At 43.8% G+C, this 21,637-nt stretch overlaps 1 protein-coding gene across 1 annotated transcript in view; it reads right to left on the bottom strand.

Annotated features, from left to right (window-relative positions):
• Positions 1-20,325, bottom strand: part of LOC310669496 (sodium/hydrogen exchanger 2-like) — a 33,462-nt gene extending 13,137 nt beyond the window's left edge. Inside the window, exons 1-8 of the mRNA XM_083423685.1 lie at positions 20,254-20,325; positions 15,239-15,702; positions 12,863-13,113; positions 11,704-11,921; positions 10,240-10,436; positions 6,283-6,372; positions 4,112-4,182; positions 398-562 (exon numbers count right to left, since the gene is read on the bottom strand). Coding sequence (XP_083279811.1) covers positions 398-562; positions 4,112-4,182; positions 6,283-6,372; positions 10,240-10,436; positions 11,704-11,921; positions 12,863-13,113; positions 15,239-15,702; positions 20,254-20,278 — 1,481 coding nt within the window. The 5' untranslated portion in view covers positions 20,279-20,325. The remainder of the gene's footprint in view (positions 1-397; positions 563-4,111; positions 4,183-6,282; positions 6,373-10,239; positions 10,437-11,703; positions 11,922-12,862; positions 13,114-15,238; positions 15,703-20,253) is intronic.
• Between the last annotated feature and the right edge of the window lie 1,312 nt (positions 20,326-21,637).

Below are 21,637 nucleotides of genomic sequence, written 5' to 3'. Positions count from 1 at the left end.
GATGTTGCTGACCTCCGGTCAGTCCCAGCCAGTATGGCCTACGGTCAAGGATGCCAGGAGCTGTAGTCTAACAACCACTCAGCTCTGAAACTCACTGGGTGACCTTGAGCCAGCCACCATCTCTTAGCCTAACCTACCTCACAGGGATGTTGGGAGGATGAAATGGGGAGGAGGAGAACAATGTACACGACCTTGAGATCCTTGGAAGATAAAGGTGGGGCATAAAAGTAATAAATAAAATAAACAAATAAAAATAAGTAGAGGGTACTTGGCTAGGTGAGCCTGTGATCTGACTCAGGATAAGGCAGGTTGCTACATTCCTGAGATGGATAAGTTGTTGTTGTTGTTGTTGTTGTTGTTGTTGTTGTTGTTGTTGTTGTTGTTAAAATCCACTTACAGCAATGAGCTATGGGTTGGACCGCAAATGAGCTGCCCTGCTTCAGCTAGCTCAATGGCATGTTTCCTCTCCAGCTTCTCATATAGGAGCACAATGCTCGATTTGGGCTGCACATATTCCCGGAGCAAAAATTTCTGGAGATATTTGCTATTGAAGTATTCCAATCTGTCCAGGGAATGTGGGGGGGGGGGGGAGAGAGAGAGAGAGAATTAAGCCTTATTTCTGTCCATACAATGATCTCAGCAAAGATTACCATAAAGGAATTGCAATTCTAAAATACTTCTGAAAGCCCTGCTCCTGCACTCTTTCTATGCGCATTAACGATGTATGATAATTAAGCGTCTGAGGCATAGAGACGCTATAACAAAATAAGAGAGCAAAACTGATTATAAATAATGAAATAACAAAAGGTTTTAAAATAATGAAAGGGACTAGGCAAGGTTGCCCATTGTCACCTCTTCTGTTTATTATGGTTTTAGAATCACTGGCAATTGCAATAAGAAAAGACCCAGAAATAAAAGGAATAGTAGTAGGAAGTAAATCTTACAAAATAAAGGCCTTCATAGATGATCTTATAATAACTACCAAAAACCCAGCAGAAAGTTTACAAATTTTTTTAGATAGAAAGAATTTATGAATTTGGGAAGGTTGCGGGATTTAAAATAAATATAAATAAAAACAAACTGTTGGAAAAAAATATGCAAGCGCGGGTGAAAGAAGAATTGCAAATAATTTCAGGTCTGACAATAATTAACGAGGTCAAATACTTGGGAAATTGGTTTACAATTAAAAATAGCAATTTATTCAACGATAATTATATAAAGATACAGAAGGAAATTAAAAAGGATTTAGAAATATGGAACAGGCTGAACCTGTCGCTTTGGTGGAGAGTATTCACAGTAAAAATGAATGTACTCCCAAAGATGAAGTTCATGTTTCAGATGATCCAGGTGAGAGGGGGAATGGGAAACTTCAAGACATGGCAGAAAGACATATCAAGGTTTATCTGGCAGTGCAAAAAACCTAGAATTAAACACAAATTATTAATAGACAATAAGAACAGAGTGGGATTTGCACTGCCAGATCTGAAACTTTATTATGAATCAGCTTGCTTATGTTGGCTAAAAGAATGGATGACATTGCAGAACTCAGATTTACTAGATTTGGAAGATTTCGATAATTGCTTTGGATGGCATGCCTACCTGGGATATGAAAAAGTTAAAACTCATAGAGGCTTCCTGAATCATATCATAAGGAAGCCACTATATAAGGTATGAGAGAAGTATAAAGATTTATTGGAACCAAAAACTCCCTGGTGGCTCTCCCCTCTGGAGGCGATTGCAGTGAAAAGAAAAAATATGGAAACAAACTGAGCCACATACAAAGACCTATTAGAAGAAGAAGATAACCAATTGAAAATGAAAAAATTCAAAAAAATCAGACATCACCTAACGGACTAGCTATAATATTACCAATTAAATGAGGTTTTTAAGACAGATAGGAAAAAGGGTTTTGCAACAGAAGAATCAAAATTAGATAAAGAATTAATACAAAATAAGAAAAGAGTAATATCTAGAATGTGCAAGCTTCTTTTGGAGTGGGAGGTGAAAGATGAAGAGGTGAAAGAAGTAATGATTAAGTGGGCAAAAGATTTTGGTAAGAATATCCAATTGCCAGCAGGGGAAAGATTATGGAACGAAGAATGGAAATTTACGGCCTGTTACACACTAAAAGAAAATTTCTTGAAGATGTTCTATAGGTGGTATATAACTCCCAACAAACTGGCCAAAATGTATAAAATGAGATCTAATACTTGCTGGAGATGTAAACAGGCAGAAGGGACATTGTTTCATATGTGGTGGGGCTGCAAAAAAATAAGAATTTCTGGGATATTATATATGAGGAATTGAAAAAAAATGTTTAAGCAAAATTTTATAAAGAAACCAGAAGCCTTCCTCTTGGGCATTTTAGATTCAGATATTCCAAATGAAAAAAGGAGAATATCTGAATCTATATGCTACAACAGCAGCGAGAATACTGAATGCCCAAAAATGGAAAGAAGAATCAGTACCAAAGAGGAATGGCAGGATAAATTATTGGAATATCTAGAATTGGCTAAAATGACAGACAATTAGGAGACAGCCAAACCAAAAGTTCAAAAAGGAGTGGGAAACTTATAGAGAATATTTTTAAAAAAGCATTGTCCCCAAGTCAAAATCTGGACATGCTTTGATTAAATTTCGCAAATTACAAGACAGATTCTAAGTATAGCATATAGATAACAGAGGAAATGGGGAAATGACTAAAGAAGCAGATTAACAAAAAGATAAGACAGACCCGCATTGAGGAAGACCAAAGTCTGTCAGGAAAGCTAAGTAATTGGAAATCAAGAATATGGTGGCATAAGCACATGATTTTATGCAGCTATTTGGATGTGATTGTTTTGTGTCTGCTTTGGATTAAGTTCTGTAAGTAAGGCTTATGGATAAAAGGTGTACCTGGGAATGCCCAAGGCCCGGAGGTCTTTGGCAGGCAAGTTAGTTACTCTAGAACATACATGGCAAAACTTGGCCCTCCAGGTGTTTTGGGACTAAAACTCCCAACATCCATAGCTAACAGGACCAGTGGTCAGGGATGATGGGAACTGTAGTTCCAAAACAGCTGGAGGGCCAAGTTTGGCCATGCCTGCTGCAGAAGGTACTGGAGGAACAGATGGTTTCCACCTGAACCCAAGCCCTTCCCTCTGTCTCAGGCTCAAGAAACCAAAGTGGCAAGGAGCAGCACAGGCTGGCAAGCTGCATTCCTTTTTGGGCAACCTTCCAAGGCCCCATGACAGTGTTGGGTGCGACCAGAGACAAAGAGTGGACAGAGCAAAAAATGAGAATTTCACCTATGTGCAGAAGGCTAATTTCTTTGTCCATGCATCCCTCTCTACCCTCCATTCAGGCCAGCAAGAAGTGTTCCCAGAATCCAATGACACATCCCAGCCAGGCAAAAACACTCAGGGAGATGGAGCTGAAGGACAGATCAGGCTCTTAATCTCAGGGTTGTGGGTTCAAGCCTCACATTAGGCAAAATATTACATTAGGCATTGCAGGGGGATGGGCTAGATGTCCCTCATGGTCCCTTCCAACTCTATAAAACTGTGATTCTGTGATTAAGTAGGCCTGGTGAGGGGCATGGCCTAGGAAAGAGGGTGTGGCTGAAAATAGGGTGTGGCCAAGGAAGGTTCACATGGGGTCAAACAGAGAGAGACCTGGAGGGCCATATTTGATCCCCATGCATGCAGTCCTCCTCCCTTGTTTAAAAGGAATTAGTTCTCCTAAACCCAGTGAAGGAAATTGGTATTTTATCCTGAAAGTGTGGAAGAAACCCATCTGCAATAACCATCTTGGCTTTGAAGCATCTTCTTTACTGGCTCTTTGATGGTGCCACTGTGAAAAATGTTCTAATGCTCAGAGGGTGAGCAACACCTAGCAATGGGGAAACTCTTTTCTTTTGTAAAGAAACTTATCTTCCAAACAATCGAGTCTTGTGTTTCATGTTGAAAGAAAAAGAGGAAGAAAAGGGAAAAGCTGTCCCATTTTGTGGTGCAGCCATCAAGCAGTGCTGAGCCACCCCTAGCAGGGACTTTGTGAAAACAGAAATCAGGCTTGTGAGTTTTATTTCTTACACTTACACATGTAGAGACTTGTATTGTTATCAAATCCTTACTTGTCTTTCCAATAATACTGTCCCCAGTGTCCTGATATATCTTCTATGCCAGCCAATAAATGATCCAAGAACTAAATGAGAGAGAGAGAGAGGATTTTGCTATATAAACTGTGTTGCTGTTGCATAAAGTATGCACTCTAAGAGACAGCAAGAAAACATCAGCCCACAGATAAAACAACACCACATTTTTGGAAAAGGAGACAACCAGTGGCGTAGCGTGGGGGGTGCAGGGGGGCCGGCCACACCGGGCGCAACATCTGGGGGGGCGCGCTCGCACTCGCAGCTCTCTGCCCCCTGCTAAAATCCACGGGTTAGGGGGCGCAAATTACTTGCCTTGCCCCGGGTGCTGACAACCCACGCTACGCCACTGGAGACAACTGCAATTTTTTAAAAAAGGAAATTTGCCTATATAACTTCCCATTTAATCCTCCACTGGTAGATATCTTCTCAACTGCCTTTCCTTAAAATGCTCAATTTTGTGCACTTATTAAATATATAAAAAACTGGTGGTGGGAGAGGGAAACAAACATAACAAAAAGCACTACATCAGTTAGAGTGTTGTAAAGCGTGTTCTCCATAATAGAGAGCACGTGTTGCGGCGGGGGCCACCACACTGTTGTTGGGCAAGGAGTGTTGCTGGGGAGAATGTTATGTTGCTAAAGTGTGGGAGGGGTCAGAGATCTTAAATACAGGGCTCCCAGCCTGGGGCCTTCTCTTGGGCTGCGTGCACCGGATCACCCGCCCACCCTCCCTGAAAAGTGTGTGTGGGGGGGGGTGTTTTGTTGTCCTCTGACCTTGCTATGCCTGTCATGGGGTCATCTGCCTTGGGGCAGGGGCCTGGTAGGAATTTTGTCCATTTGGCTGATTGGCTGTTGCCATTTGGGTTTTGCCAACTGCGTAGCAAATCGTCACAACTGGTAAGGTTGGCGGTTAGGCATTGGTTAAAATTGGTTGGTGGAGGGGTATGGATTTGGCTGTGCCTACCCCTCCAATGGTGGTGCTGAAAGGGAATTCCGTTAAAGGAATCCAGGGGCTTGCCATCCCTTTTGTCCTAGTCCCTGGCATCGGACTTGGGCCGTGCAAGCCCCAGGGGGCATGAGGGTGAGAGATGAGGGACTGATGTCCAGCTTCATTTCTCCCCAATATGGTTCTCCCTCACTGGCTTCCGCTGGAATCTGGAAGTCAGTTCTGTCCCCTGGGCAAGGACAGATAGTCGTAACCAATGCCTAAGCAACCACTCACGTGTGTGTATTTAAATAAAGTTGTGGCCAAATTCATGCCAAAAACCTTAAACAAAAATTGATGTGTGAAGTGTGAGTTATTGGGGTGGCCTGGGGGACCTCGACACGCAAACATCCTTTTCTGGAATGTCATACCATAATCACCAGTTAAGACCTTGTGCAGAAGTAGATTCTGAATTTACTTTGAATGTGACACATACTCAGCTGCCATGTATAAAGGGTCCCCACCCCACCCCACCCGCAGGAAATGCCAGGGAAGGGCTCCGGTGGAACAGCAGCTGCTATGCATGCAGAAGGCCCCAGGTTCGATCCCTGGCATCTCCAGGTGAGGCAACCACCCCAGGTGGCAGGATCCACAGGGGCAGCATATCCTGATGCTGATTTTTAGTCCCATCCCACCCCTTGTTCCTCATGTAGATATTAACTCGGCCCTTCTTCCCCGGAGGTTGGGGGGCCACCATTTTGGGGTTCACCTCAGGCACCAAAAACTATTGGGCAGGTCCTATCCCTGGCCTCTCAGCCTAACCTATTTCACAGGGTTGATGTGGGGATTAAATTAGGAGGCTGAGAACCATGTACTCCACCTTGAGCGCCTTCTGGGGAAAGGGTGGGATAAAAATGAAATAAATAGATAAATAATTTACTATTACATTTACATTTACTATTACACTTTCTTTCAAGGAGTTCAAGGTGGTATAAATACCTAAAGCCTAGCTGGAGCAGCCTAAACACCTATCTAGTCCAGGTTCTGGTTCTCACGGTGGAAGCCTGATACCTGTAACATGAGCACTCTCTCCCAACTTATGCACCCCATTCATTAATATCCAGAGGCATACTGTCTCCAGGAGTGGGGAGAGTACTCAGCTATCATGACTGGTAGCCACTAGCCCTCTTCCAAACATCCTTGCTTTCCAAGAGAGGAGAACTTACCCGAATATGAATTTGTTCCCCCACGGTGGGAGCACTTTCTTGCTCTCTGGTGACGTCCAACAAGTCAACGAGAGGACGGATGGTCATGCCCTGCCGTAGAATACAAGAATGAAAGAGAGAGAGAATTTGCACATTTCATTCAAAATCTATATCAATCACAGGGCAAATCATTCTCTCTGTTTCTGATGTTCAGTTGTGTGTGCTGTTGCTTATGGAGCCAAATGACACCATCTACAAGAGGAACCTGTCAGTGGGCTCTGAAAACTACAATATTAACAAGTAATATAGAAGATCTTGTGGTGGTGATGGAGTCCTAAGGTGTGGAAGAAACACAAAAACAGGCAAATGAGGGCTGGCCATGCTTGGTTATAGAATGCAGCTGACTTTGGGGAAGGAGGGCAGAAAACCCGGGGATTGGAGGTTTGGAATGGAGCGTTCAGTAAGGAGGCACACCAAGCAGGAGAATTTAACACTACAACGTTTTGTTGCAGGTTCCACTTAATGGCTTTCTATTCATCTTTTGTAGGGGTTGCCCACTAAAGGAGGTCATGAGGTTCAACAAGGAATGAAACTGTGGGCCAAATGTAGATGCAACACCAATGCGCCTTTACATTTAACATGCAGGATTCAGTAATGTAAACTGAACCACCTGGGATGATGAACTTTACTGGCAATGTAGCAGGTACAGAGATGGGGTTTAACACTTCTCACTTCTGCTGTAGTCCTGAGGAGCTATTTGCACTGGGAAGAAAACCCTGCTCTCACCCAGTTAAATACCAGCTAAAGAAGGAGGTTTTTCCCCCTAGGATCACAGCAGGGAAGGAGAGCTTTTGGGGGTTCTCCTATCAATATAGTAAAATGAATTTATTAAAGCAAAATTACATTTTGTCTTTACAAACCACAGGTGCCCCTTTGAGATGCTGAAGGGGGCAGAATATTCAACAAACAAAATTGATTACTCGTAGTCAGAAGGTAAGGCCAACCTTCATATTTTCTTCCTGCTTTCTTAGTTTAGTATAATATGCCAGAACTAAAATAGCCTCAAAAAAATAAGACGTCTATCCTTAATTGGCACCCTCATCAGTTAAAATGGGCTGCTACTATTTTTCTTTTACTGTTTTTATTTATTTTGAGAAAGCAAATTTTGAGAAAACAATTGTTACAACGGTAAATAACAAATAACATGTCCTGATAAAATTGCAGACTTTTATCATGCAACAATTTCCCACGAGTGCTGGGTGGATTCCTGCCTGCTGAAATCCCAATGGCTACCACCCTCAGCCCAAGCTAATGCTGTTTGAAACCTGCATGTTAAATTTGAATTCACATTAATGTCATGTGTAAATAAATCACTGTAAAATGGGCTATACGGTGACGACTCTTTGCTTGTGAACATAATAAATGGAAACCCCACATTCTATTGGTATTCCAAGATTTGGCAAATAGCACTTCTTGGGGGGGGGGCGGAATCTGATGTAAACTCAGTGTCCGTAGGCCAAAGTGTTCAAGATCACTTTTTTACCAATTGCTTTAATGTTATATTATATACAAACACTTTCGCTCAGGAGCATCAGGTACCACAGCTCTGGGTGCCTGTCTGGTTTTAGTACAGCTTTCAGATTCTTTTTTGAAGTGAATTTTTAAAAAACAGTTTTGCTTTAGACCATGGAGCCCTTTGTAATTGTACGCCACACATCCCTGTGTTTAAATTACATAGTTGCATCCTATATTTCTTTATTGAGAATTGTGACAACTAATCTTATTTATTTATTTTAAAAAAACCTATTTTTGTTCTGTTTCTTTGTAATGTACCTGCCTGTCATTACAGTGGTGCCTCGCAAGACGAAATTAATTTGTTCCACGAGTCTCTTCGTCTAGCGTTTTTTTCGTCTTGCGAAGCAAGCCCATTAGCGGATTAGCGCTATTAGCGCTATTAGCGGTTTAGCGGCTATTAGCGGCTATTAAAGGTTTAAGGGATTAGCAGATTAGCTGCTAAAAGGCTATTAGCGGTTTAGCGGCTTAGAAAAAGGGGGTGGGGAGCAAAAAAAAATCTCAAGACTCGCAAGACATTTTTGTCTTGCGAAGCAAGCCCATAGGGAAATTTGTCCTGCGAAGCGCATTGAAAAACGGAAAACCCTTTCGTCTAGCGGGTTTTCCATCTTGCGAGGCATTCGTCTTGCGGGGCACCACTGAATTGAAACTCAGTAGAATAAAGTACAATAAAATAGGAATATGTGCATAGTTTCACAAACCTGAGCTTAACTGGAAATGCAGCTCATCCCATAAAGGATATCCATGTTAATGGTGGTGCTGTTGATGTTGTTATTTGGATTTATAACAAGTCTATATAACAGCAACAGCACCATATGATATAATTTCTATTATATCAAAAGTCCGGAATGCATTTCCGATGTCTATGGCCCCCTTTTTGCTTCTGCTTCAGAATTTCATACCAGTTCTCTGTTACTAGTTTGCTTTACACTTGATTTTGTATTTTAATAAAATAAAATATATATATTTAAAAACTCAATAAAGCTATTGGGGGGGGTACTATCCAGTACCCAGTTTCAACTTCCCTGTTTCAAGTTAGATATTTAAAAATATATTTAGGTCCCAGATGTGCTATAATTAAGGATGAAGTTTAGCCACAAGATGGCAGTGCAAGGCAAATATATACATTACATTTGTTTTACAGCACAGTATACTGTATGCTGTTCCCCCCTCCACTCACCCCTCTCCACCCCATTAAGGGCACATGATGCCACAAAAAGACACGAATTGAGCAAAGTTTCTTAGAATCATAGAATCTTGGTCAGGAGTTTACAAGTATGTCTGTCAACAGCAACCAGAAATTTAATTCTGGTGAAACTCTCAATATCCTCTGCTGTAGGAGTGACAAACCTAGGGCTGCCATACATTTCAAAGGCGGAATTGATGTTTCATTGGTGTTTTTGTAAAAAAATAATAACTGGGGTCTTCCTTTTTGAAATACGGCAAGCCTAGGCTATCTCTTGAAAAGCCACGGGTAATATGGGGAAGCAGAGTGCAATCATTTCAAATGTGCACCAGCTGGTACACATTTGCACATTTTCAGGTATTTTCTCAAGGTAGTCAATTGTCTCGCCTGTGGATTGGCTGAGATGAGAGGCAAAAGCAGCCCACCTTTGCTGTTGGCTTTTGGAAAGTGGCAATGGAGGCAGGGGGCACCTCAGTCCTTGCGTAAGCATAGGAACCCCTGGAGTCTTTCACTGGCAGGAGAATTGGGTAGCACACAATAATATGCACAGCTGCTGACAAAGTAGCAATGCCAACTGATGCCAGCAGCCCATGCAAGCACACAAGTGCATGGTGCTGACTAAAAATGCACTGTGCCTCCAGTGTTGACTCCTTCACAACAGTTGTCCCCTTTTTATTCCAGCAAGCCTAACATGACTTATAATTTACCGTATTTTTTGCTCTATAAGACTCACTTTTTCCCTCCTAAAAAGTAAGGGGAAATGTGTGTGTGCGTCTTATGGAGCGAATGCAGGCTGCACAGCTATCCCAGAAGCCAGGACAGCAAGAGGGATTGCTGCTTTCTGAGATTCAGAATATTTTTTTTCATGTTTTCCTCCTCCAAAAACTAGGTGCATCTTATGGTCTGGGGCCATAAGATAGGGAGAAAAATACGGGTAGTTTTCAGTTTTAAACTTGGTTGATTTTGCTTGCTTTGTTGATTACTATTTGACATTATTTTAAGCACACCACTTAGAGATTTGATTTCATTTTCATTAAGCAGTTTTTGAATTGCTCTAAATAAATAATCGTGTGTGTTGAGAGACTGTCCAGATTCAGATCTGTGTGAAAATTTCATGTAAGGACGTCTTCAGAATAGTAGTTTACAAGTCTACGAGAAAACTACAATAGTAGTTAACAAATCTACTCAGAGGAGAATTACAGTCACAGCCTTCATTTTACCTGTACAAACACAGTGAAGAGGATCACAACAGTGGTTGCTGCAATGAAGAGCTTCTTTCTCGGGTAGTCAGGGAGCAAGAAAACCAGGGAGAAACAGATGGCTCCTCTAAGCCCCCCATAGGCAATAATGAACTGGTCCTTGGGTGTAACGCTGTTGACATGTGATCTGTTTATGATGAAAGTCAGGACAAGAACTCCTAAAACAGATGAAGTAAGTTGGCAAGGTATCAGGAGTGAAAGGGAATTAAACTGGTAATTGTGAAGTTTAGGCATCATCTACTCTGTACTCATCACATGCAGAGTTGCTTATGTTTCACTGCAGTTTGTCTTCTCCTGAAAACTACATTACATAAGTTATGGAACTGATGGAATTAACAGCATCGTCATCGTATTATTCCATCCCATGAATTTCAATGCAAAGGAAACACAATCCAAATGGTGGGAGGAAATCAATTACATATTGTTTGCAAACTGAAAGCAACAAAAGTCCGTTCTGGACCCCTTTTTTGCGGGAAATTCCCTTATTGCAGCATTGTTTCCCGCTGCTTCCCGCTGCTATCCCGGATTGTTAGATACCCCTCAGACTGTCCCCGGGACAGGCGAGACTGCTGATCCCTTATTTTCAAATCTGAAAGTTGACAGCTATGTTCTGGACATGGGACAAATAAGAAAACATCAGCAGTTTCTACTCCTGTTTCCATTGGAATTCTCCAACATCCCTAGTAAAGGCCAATCCCAATGCTCTGTAATGACTCCAGCAGTGACACAGGGGACAAGAGGCTAGTGATGGAGACCAAGAAGGCAGTACACACAAGACTCAACACATAGTCCCGGCCCAACACTAATGGACAATAACCAGGCATGAAAGCCCTGAACCTGGACCTCCAAATCAATCAGGGGGTTAACGGTCTCATTCCTAAAAGCTGCACACTCCACCAACCCTGCTTGCTGACACAGAAAACATACCCAGTGAAAAAATGTTTGGACAGGCAGCAACATGCTGGACTGCAACTTTAAGGCTCTGCGTTTCTCAGAAAGGAAGTGGAGCCACAGGAGGCTCCCCAGCCAATGACTATGAAAGGGCCCAGTGGCACCCAGTGGTGCTTGCTGGAGGAAGTCATCTGCTGCCCCTAGGCCCTGTCTTGGGGCCTTTAAGACCTGCCTCTAGAAATTCTTTTTCTTTATTGCAAAGCTTGACTGGGGAAGGAACACCAGGGCTGGTGGAGAGGATATTTAATCCTTTCCTCCTCTACCACTTCTCCAGTCTAAGCATCTCCCCAAAAGCTGCTATTAACTGTTAAAAATACAAACACATACACATATATATGCACTATGCTTGCATTCTTCTTCCCAGCAGAACAAATAGCACTGGTGGTGGGTAGATACAGGGATGCATATGTAAATACTGTGCAATTGTGATCAGATCCATGCATGAACTTATACCATCTTTCAAGGGCTCTATACCTAGTGCTCTCCAAAGGAGACAGAAAATGACTGTGAAGCAAATGTATGACCAACTCCACTCATGATTGTCACCGATGGTGGAGACTCCTAGGAAGATGAAGATGAGGGTGTCACTAACACTGCTCCACATCTTCATGAAGTATTTAATGGTCGTGTGGGACTTCAGAGAAATGTTGGCCTCCACATAGCGTTTCATGCCCATTGCGCATGCAATAATTCTGAAAGAGAAAATAAAAGAAAGTTCCGCACACTTTTCCACTTCAGGCAGCAGTGGGGAATCTCCAGCCCACAGAAAACCACCAAGCCACACAGGAGGGCTTTACAAGTGCCAACAATCAGCCGATTGCCACTTGCAAAGTCTTGTGCCTTTGCATGTTCTGCTATGATTGCTGGCGCTCACAAAGGCATAGGGCTTTGCAAGGGCCAACAGTCAGCTGATCAACGGAGCCTTGCAAAGTTCTGTGCCTTTGCCTGTGTGGTTTGATTTCATACAAGGGTTTCCAGCCCTACCTAGAAATGCTGGAAATTGAACCTGGAGTCTTCTGCATACAAGGCAGATGATGATGGCTCTTCCCATTCCTTTCCCTTTCCAAACCACAAATCATAATGCAATACATGGACTGAGGGGTTATCCACATCTTTTCAGGCATTTTAAGGGCTGCACTTTAAAGCTCTGTGTCTGAGTGCCCCTTTAATTTTTGCTCCAGACATGTCCCTGCAAAAACTTGCTCTCTAAAGCTGAATCAGAGCAAACAGCTATTTGGTTTTTCCACAGATTGCCATTTTCTTCAGTTCAGCTTTAAAGAGCAGGTTTTCATAAGGTCAGCTCTGGAGCAATTAAAGGGGTGCTCGGACATGGAGCTTTAGAGCACAAGCTGGAAAGCGCAGAGGAAAGGTAAGTGTGGATTGCCCTGACAGACTACATTTGAAAGAAATCACATCCCAATTTCTGTCTGTTCATATAGCCACAACAAATAGGTTTTTGTCCCTGGGCTAATGTCTCAAAACTTTCTGTTTACCACACTGATTTCCACTGCCACCACCCTCATAATCCTAACCACAATGCCGATACTTCTGAAAGCTTGCACTTTAGGCCCAGTTTGGTTCAACACTGAGCCATGCAAGCCTGAAATACTCTGAAGTTCCTCAATCTACTTACGCCACAATACCAGACAGGTGGAACATTTCTGCTGTGAGATAGGACAGGTAACTGTAGAGGAAGACAAAAAGGGGCTCAATCACACGAATATTTTTGGTGAATCGTGTGGTAAAGGCGGCTATCATGCCAAACAGGAGGCCCACCAGGACCCCGCCAATTCCGACCACAAAAAACTTCCCAATTCCTGCGAACACATCCGCTGTTTTAATTGACGGCATTTCACAGAAGGACCTGAACAGCTTATACAAGACCTAAGAAGAAGACAGAAATGAACAAAACAGAAAGGTTTTAATGGAGAGAGATGGAGAGAGAGAGCTCTACAAGGTGAGATCCCCATGTAGTGGAACATGTGGCAAATTAATCATCTCCATTTTTGCTTATTATTCTGGTCCTTTCACCTTTGGTCTAAGCAGGATTACTGAAACCATAGGTGTGTTGCATTTATCTTTTGCATTTCCGGCATGGCAGAACCCAGCATGGAGCATACAGACATTCCCGGCGGTCTTCCATCTAGGCATTGACCATATCCAGATTTCCACATATCCAATCCTGTTCCTCCTCCAAGCAGCTTGGGGCCATGTATATGGTTCTTCCCCCATACCATTTTATCCTCCCAACAACTCTAAGAGGTAGGCTAGGACAGAGGTGTAGTGGTCTAGGGTTGTGCAGTGCGGGAGAAAGGTAACCCATTACTATTTCTGCAGCAGGGTCCCAGCAGGGTCCTGTCTCCAGCAACTTAGAGCTGCCCAATCAGCTTAAAGGGGGAGCTTTTTAACCGCTGGGAAGAAATCTTCTCACTCTTTAGGCTGCTTAGAGTCCATCAGATTAAAATCAAGTTAGTTGGCCATTGAGGATTGGCTCCCAGGGTCACTCTGGAGAAGGCATGTGGAAAGAGCACCAAGGAGTTGTTCTCTGTGCTTCAAAGCTATGAATTTATGAAGACTGAAAACACAAGGTTCTTCAGTTTCAATAAATACTTTGTGCAATGGAACTTCAAGGAAAACACAAGTCATTATGAAAGAAGATATTGGAGCACTTCAAATCATTTACTCATCTATGTACAGAGAAAATAGTAGGTCTGGCTGAAAGACAACACATGGAGATCTGCATTGATCACTGCAATGCATTCTCTAATTATTATTATTATTGTATAATTATAAGACTTTATAAGTCTTAGGGGTGGTATAATTTTAGAAAGGGGCATGGCTCTGGGGTGTGTGGCTGTGACTATCATGAAGTGACCCTGCACTTCTGTATTTGCCACCACACTACTCAGTTAGGATGAGGCACAATGACTGAGACCAAGGCCAGTCAGTGAGTTCCATTGCTGAGCAAGGGTTCAAACATTTGCCTCCCAAGTTCTACTGCAACCACTACTCCATTCCGACTCTCAGCCCTCAATAAGGTTGTGCATCACATGCCATCAATGAACGACCAACACATAATTGTGGGATAACCAGCCTCATTAATAATAATAATAATAATAATAATAATAATAATAATAATAATTTATTATTTCTACCCCAGCCATCTGGCTGGGTTTCCAGCATGTCTAATTAATACATGAATGGGGTTAATGCCATAGAGTAAGCTGTCCTGCCAAGCTTAGCTAGGTCACTCCCCCTCACCTTGGGAGAAAGGTAATCAGGCCTGTTGTTGAGAAGCTCAGCATGTAAAGAGGTCTGAGCTGGTTGCTCCAAACTCAGACTGCATGGCTCTAATATGCCTTTATTGTGTTTCTATACCAATAATTTAAGAACTTTCAGCACAGTAACTCAAGTGTTACTGCCTGTGTTTTCTGACTGACATATGGAAAAGCACATGAACCTAACCTTTGAATAATTTGTAAGTATATATATAAAAAATAACTTACCAAATGTGTGGTGTTTTTCTATGCTGGGGAAGAGGGGAACTTTGGAAGGTACTTAGAAGGGCATATTTTAAAGGTCTAACAGCCAATTTTTCACGCTTTACTTTGTTGTATATTTTGTGATTTTAAATTTCTGCTGGGGTTCTCTCATCAAAGAGCATTTGCCCCAAACCTGGATCTTGGCATCCAGGGGATTATCCTTTTATATATCCTTTTTTCCTAGCAACCAACAAAAATTCCATCCAAGCAAGCAAGAAGCATTATCAGAATTTGAGGAAACAATCTAGGCAGGCAAAAATGTCCAATGTGCAATGCAGGTCTGGTGAAGGATGTGGCCTGTAGAGAATTGATGTGACTGGGGAGAGGGGTGAGACTTGGGAAGAGACTTGAGGGCCAGATAAAAAGGCCTGGGGGGGCCACATTTGGAACGTGGCCCAGAGGTTTCCCGTCCCTACCCTAGAAACAGCACTTTGATGTACATCAAGGTCTCAAGAAGACATACTTACAACTGTCACAGCATCATTGAGAAGAGATTCTCCAAATACCAAAATGTGAAGCTTCTCATTGACATGTATCTCTTCGAACACAGACAGCACAGCAACAGGGTCAACAGCTGCAATCAAGCTACTGAACAAGAGGTTATGAAGCAAAGATATATCACGTAGCTGGAAGGTGTCCACTTGGCATATCCCATAGAGCGAGAATCCAATTCCAAAGACGTTCCATATCGTCCCCACAACAGCATATAGGAGGATTGTCCCAATGTTCTCAAAGAAGGGGCGACTGGGCATGAAATAGCCAGCATCCAGGACAATGGGTGGCAGGAGGTAGAGGAAGAAGATGTCACTGTCCATGACCGGAGGGGATTTGTCGTTTAAGCCATAAATGATCCCTCCCATGATAAGCCCCACGAAAATCAATAAGCAGCTTTCGGGGACAACGGAAGGTAGTTTCTCAAACAAATGGAAACCTGCAAAGGTCAAGAGGCAACATTAGTGGGAAATCAGAAGCATCTGTTGTTTTGTGGTCATTTCAGCTTATGTGCTTGTGTCTCCACCAAGCCAAGTGTCGTGTGAATTGTGGGTCAGGAAGCAGAAACTAATCACCTGGTGGGCTGGAGTCAGAACTAGTATGCATTAAAGCTGAACCTATCAAATTCCCACTTTCCAAAACAATATGGGAAATCAAATACTATCCTTCAAAATTTGCACTTGTCCAATTTTGTGATGCAGTTCTTCAAATGACATTTACAAAAAAGCATGTTAGGGGAGACGGTGCATAAAAATGAAGATATTGGTGAACATAACACATACAGTAAAGTGGAGAAAATTGCTTGGGGGGAAAGGTGCACATGAGTAAAAATGTGGTTATTTGTGATTATTAGGAGAAATGTGCACTAAAATGCTGGTAGGGATTATTCAGAGACTTTCATTTTTGTGTCGTTTTCAAGGGACTTTTGATTTGTTTCATTTCAATGGATGTGCATTTTTTAAGCTTAGTTTATCATAAAGGTGGGTCAGGAAGCAGACCCATCTTAGTTTATCATAAAGGGGCGGGACGCGGGTGGCGCTGTGGGTAAAAGCCTCAACGCCTAGGGCTTGCTGATCGAAAGGTCGGCGGTTCGAATCCCAGCGGCGGGGTGCGCTCCCGTTGTTCGGTCCCAGCGCCTGCCAACCTAGCAGTTCGAAAGCACTCCCGGGTGCACGTAGATAAAAAGGGACCGCTTACTAGCGGGGAGGTAAACGGCGTTTCCGTGTGCGGCTCTGGCTCGCCAGAGCAGCGATGTCACGCTGGCCACGTGACCCGGAAGTGTCTCCAGACAGCGCTGGCCCCCGGCCTCTTGAGTGAGATGGGCACACAACCCTAGAGTCTGTCAAGACTGGCCCGTACAGGCAGGGGTACCTTTACCTTTACTATCATAAAGGTGGCTGGGGGCAGTGTGGCTGTCTATGGTAGATGGACTGTGGCTAAAATTATGTGCACACTTCTTTTCAAACCAGCAGTGGGAGCACAGTAGATGCAGGGTAAATAGGTCTGTACAGTGGCGTCGCAAGGTCGGGGCAGGGGGGCGGTGCACCCCGGGTTCCATGTCTGTGGGGTTACAAGAAGGCACCCCGCGGGGGTGCTTGCCCTGCCACCCCGGCCTCGGTGTGTCGGCATGAGCAGCCATTGCACCGCCGCAGCCGCATGTCGACGATCCTCCACTCGTGGCTGCAGCCGCGAGCAGAGGATCCCACCACTGTCCATCTGTACGACGTTCGAGCAGCACCGGCAGCAAACCACTATGTACAACGCATGTGTGGTGTCGCACGCATGTGCTGTACATAGCGATGCCGCACATGAGCTGTAGATAGCGGTCTGCCACTGGCGCCACCCGACCACCGTACGGATGGCAGTGGGATCCCTCTGTTGCCGCTGCAGCCGCAAGCAGAGGATCCCACCACCGTCCGTATGGCACTCAGGCAGCGCCGGTGACAAAACGCTAGGTACAGCACATGCGCGGTGTCACACACATGCACTGTGTGTTGCAACGTCGCACTTGCACTGTACTGATGGCGGGGGGTCCCTCCACCACCGGCAGGAGCCACTTACAGTGAGCTGGCAGCCCCCCCCCCTCCCTGGCTCTCCGTAAGCGGCTCCTACTTTGCAGCTTTACAGCGAGCCAGGGAGGGAGGGAGGCTGGGAGGGTGGCCACCTGAGAAGAAGTTTCTACCCAAATGCGATTTTGGTTGCAGTGTAAGGAGTCACTATGAGAGTATATTGTATTTAAAAATGGGGTATCAGAGTTTTTAGGGGGCTAACCAGGTTGGGATAGCTGGGATAGCAGGCTTGTTGGGTTTTGAAAGTTTTATGTAGATTTTTCAATTTCGTTGTTCTGTATGGGACAATGATAATAAAGATTATTGTATTGGATCGGATCAGAGGCAGGGAGGGGGATGCATGGGAGCCGTGGCTCCTGAGAGGATGAGCTGTGCAGATAAGCTGGCAAAGCGGCATCGCTCCCCCCTTTCCCCGATGGCTCAGGGTACTTGGGGGGCTCATGGGGGTGGGGGCGCAGAGGTGTAGGAAGGGGGAGCGGACCACCCCAGGTGTCTTCGCTGAGGGGGTGACATTTGGCACCCGCCCATGACTCCCAAGTCTATACTGAGCTGTCGATTTGGGGGGGGAGTGACAAAAAAATTTCCACACTGGGTACCACCTGGGTTTGCTATGCCTCTGGGTGTGTATACACACTGTCTAGGTGTTTCTTTCTAGTAAGCATTTCTCCAGCATTCTGCAATCTCCCTAGCTGCCCACTTTTCCTGATCTAAAACAGCCCCTAAGAAGGAGATACCTTGTGATGTCTTCTTCAGAGCTTTAACTGAATTGCAGGAAGCGGGGGGGGGGCAGGGGGCGGTGTTCCCGCAGAGTGTGGTCATCAACTAAATAGTTTTTAGAATGTATTTATTATTATTTAATGTATTCTATCCTGCCTTTCTCCCAAGCTGGGATTCAAGGCAGCTTACATCATTTAAAAATAACATCATTATAAAATTCAAAGTAATAAAAACAAGGTCGTTAAAAACAATTGTTAAAATGCACTGAAACACATATAGGACCATCTTTATTAATTAACCAGCAATTAAATTACGCTTTGTCCTGACAGCAGCCTAGTGGTCAGCATTGTCTGCACCTTAGTTTTCAAATGCCTGTCAGAATAGGAAGGTCTTAGCTTGCAGGTGGAAAGACAACAAGGGGGGAGCCAGTCTAACCTCTCTTGGAAGGGAATCCCACGATACGGGAGCAGCCAGAGAAATGGCTTTTTTTCTTGTGGCACCGCCAACCGTGCGGTGGATGCGATTGAGAGAATGTGCTAACCCAAGAATCTTAGCATTCAGGTGGGTTTGCAAAGGGACATAAGATCTTTTCGCTAACCAGGGCCCAAGCTATATAGAATGAAAGAAAGGACATTCACAAACATCCCTTAGCCACCTCAAAATTAAGGGACGCACAATGGGGGGGGGGAGAATCCTGCATCCCAAGCATTTTCGGATCTAGCCCTACCTTTAAAAATAGCTAGAGGTATTTATATTTCAACAGCTGCTCATTAAATACTTTTCCATGCAAAATATATGATGTGGTCAACTCAACATAATCTTTCAGAAAGACATTTAACTTTTTAAAAAAATATATATATATACTCAGGGTTTATTGTCTGCAGTTCCAAAAAGCTTTTGAGTGCCTGTAATCAGAGACAGCTTTATTAGTTGTGGAGAATTCAATTTAAATGTACGTGAATCATTCATACTTCAAATGAACGGAAAACATCAATGCAACCTTCTAAAGCCCTCCATCCATACTGCTGCACAATGCAGCCGGCTAATCTGTGCATCTGAATAATACATTAATGGGGGGATTCTTACTGTCTCATTGGAAAGATTCAGCTGTTTTATTGTTCTTGAAGGAAACAAATGGATTGGAGGAGGTTGGATTTTTTTTATAGACAGATAGCAATCAGAGAGGCCTGTTGCAGAGTCCCTGTACAGACAAAACAAGAGCTTCAAAGTGTTACAATCAGTGCTTTTTTTCCTGGCAGCACCGTTTTCCCCTAGAAAAAAAGCACTGTTTACAATTTAAACCATGCATTATGTTATGTCACAGTTTATATTGCTAAAAATAACTCATTGATATGCCTCTATAAAGATTTGGACGTGGTCTGATTTCTTTGAACTTTCTTGATTGTTTCACAGGACGCTGGTGTACAGTTTTGACATTTGGCATTGCTGTTAAACAAAAGCCTCTACATGCATTTCAAAACGGTACCCACAAGAGGCATGGTGCCCAATAAACACTCGTAAAATTTACCTCACCCCTAGAGATGAATGGATCAGACTTTCTAAAAAAATTATTCCATTTTTCCAATCTTAAATTCAGCTTTCCACATTTCTGCATCAGTTTGCAAACCGTTTTGTTAAGTCCTCATGAAAATTCACCAGCATATTAGTGTGAATTTATCCTAATATACAGCTTGTTGCAAGCAGTTATGCCTAATATGATGCATTTTTGTACTTTCACTATCTTGTGCATTTTTCTGCAACACTTCCCCCTAACATTATGCACGTTTGTTCGCATTATCTGGCTGAAGAACCATGTCACAAAATACAGCGAATTTCAAAGTGCAGCTGCATTTCAACCCACATATACTTTTGGGAAGATTGTATTAGGTATGTTCAGATTACAGTGCAAACCAAATTTATCCACCATCCCAACCCACTCCCTGGGACTAACACAGAAAGCTGCCTTATCCCAAGTCAAACCAATGGTCTGTCTAGCTTCGTATTGTCAACACTGACTTCTAGTGGTTGCAGGTATGAGTCTCTCACTTCCCTAACTGGATGATAGTCCAGAGAGAAGACTAGATGGGCTTTAGATGCATTTGCTTGTCTTTTCTTCTAAATCCGTATCCTCAACCTGGGAACCTTTGCACGCAAAGCAGATGCTCTACTACCCAGCCCACCAACCCCTGCCTGGAGAAACATACCTATTTTAGCCAAGGAAGCCAACATGATCCATAGGGTAATTTCAAAGGGCACTTGGACATGCTGATAGTCTAGAGAGAAGAAGACTGGGTGGGCTTTAGACTCATTCGCTTGGCTTGTCTCCAAATCCATATCTTCAAGAGACTCCATCATCGTGGAACTCTGGAAGGCAGCAGCTACTGGCAGAGAGAGGAGGACAGAGGCAGAGGATCCCACAAGCCAAAGTCCTGGCATGGCCTCCCGTCCAAGGATCAGAGCCTCCATCTGCCAGTTGGAGTTCTCACTGTCAGGGGAAGTGCCAAGCTGGCTGGCTGGCAAGCATCTGGCTGGCTGGCTGGCTGGCTGGCTGGCGCCCAGCTCTTTTGCTGCTTCTGCCTGAGCGTTCTGGAGGCTGCTCTACTTAATGCACCCTGCTGCATGCTGTAAATTATATGGATGGGTGTGCAAGGGGAAGAGCCACTGCTGGAGCAGGGAGTGGGGGGAGAAAGAGACCCAGCAGCAACTACCTACGTCACTTGGAAAATGCATTTTCCACTTAGCCAGATCAAGACATTCTAAACTATGCTGCCTAACCTAAGCAATCCTTCTAACTTTGCAAAACAAAAACAAGCCAAAGAGGCATATAAACCCAGGTTGCAAAGCAGGCCAGCCTGATGTGAACCAATTCATAGAGGGTGGTCCATTAGGGGCACATGGGACACTGTCCCACTAACCTCAATCTATGCTCAGCTAGCTCCTACCTGCTTGTCTATTTTCCTATTTTCAACCAGTCCAGTGAGTAGTGTTGCCTGTGAGCTTCCTCCACCTCTTTCTTAGTGTGGCCCTTACAGAACTCATCAGGAAAGCGGAGGATGGGGACAAAATGTGAATTAGCTACCTCTGTCCGTCACTGGCTCTGGATACACCTACTCTTGGCCTCCTTGCCTTCCACCCTACCAGGCATCACTAGTCACAGAGTTGAAGGAGGCCTCATAGGCCTTCTAGCCCAACAACCTGAGGGGAAGTTCCAGCAACGCCAGATTTAGGACAGTACAGGTGGTTCCCTTGCACTGGGTGCTGAGCCCAGAGGGTGCACAATCAAAAAGATCCATAATTGAGAAAAACCATTTTGGAGCGCCCAATTTTGGCCTCACTGAGAGCACCATATTACCAAAGATGACCAAAGTCCGCTCCTGGCTCCAAAAAATTGGTTCCGTGGTGAAACTGCTCTTACTAATCATTCACTTTTCCTAAAGTTCAATTGAAATCTACTTTCCTACCACTGAAGTCAATTTGTTTGTTCATTTAAGAGGATCTATACATGCTGCCTACTACCTAAAGTTCTCAACGCAGCTTACAATACATTTAAAACACAATGAGATAGACAATCAGGCAATAGCCATTGCA

This window comes from Podarcis tiliguerta (genome assembly GCF_965153285.1).
Source record: "Podarcis tiliguerta genome assembly, chromosome: Z".
NCBI classification, from domain to species: domain Eukaryota; kingdom Metazoa; phylum Chordata; class Lepidosauria; order Squamata; family Lacertidae; genus Podarcis; species Podarcis tiliguerta.
The sequence above is the reverse complement of the archived record's forward strand: the minus strand, read 5'-3'. Positions and strand labels throughout refer to the sequence as shown.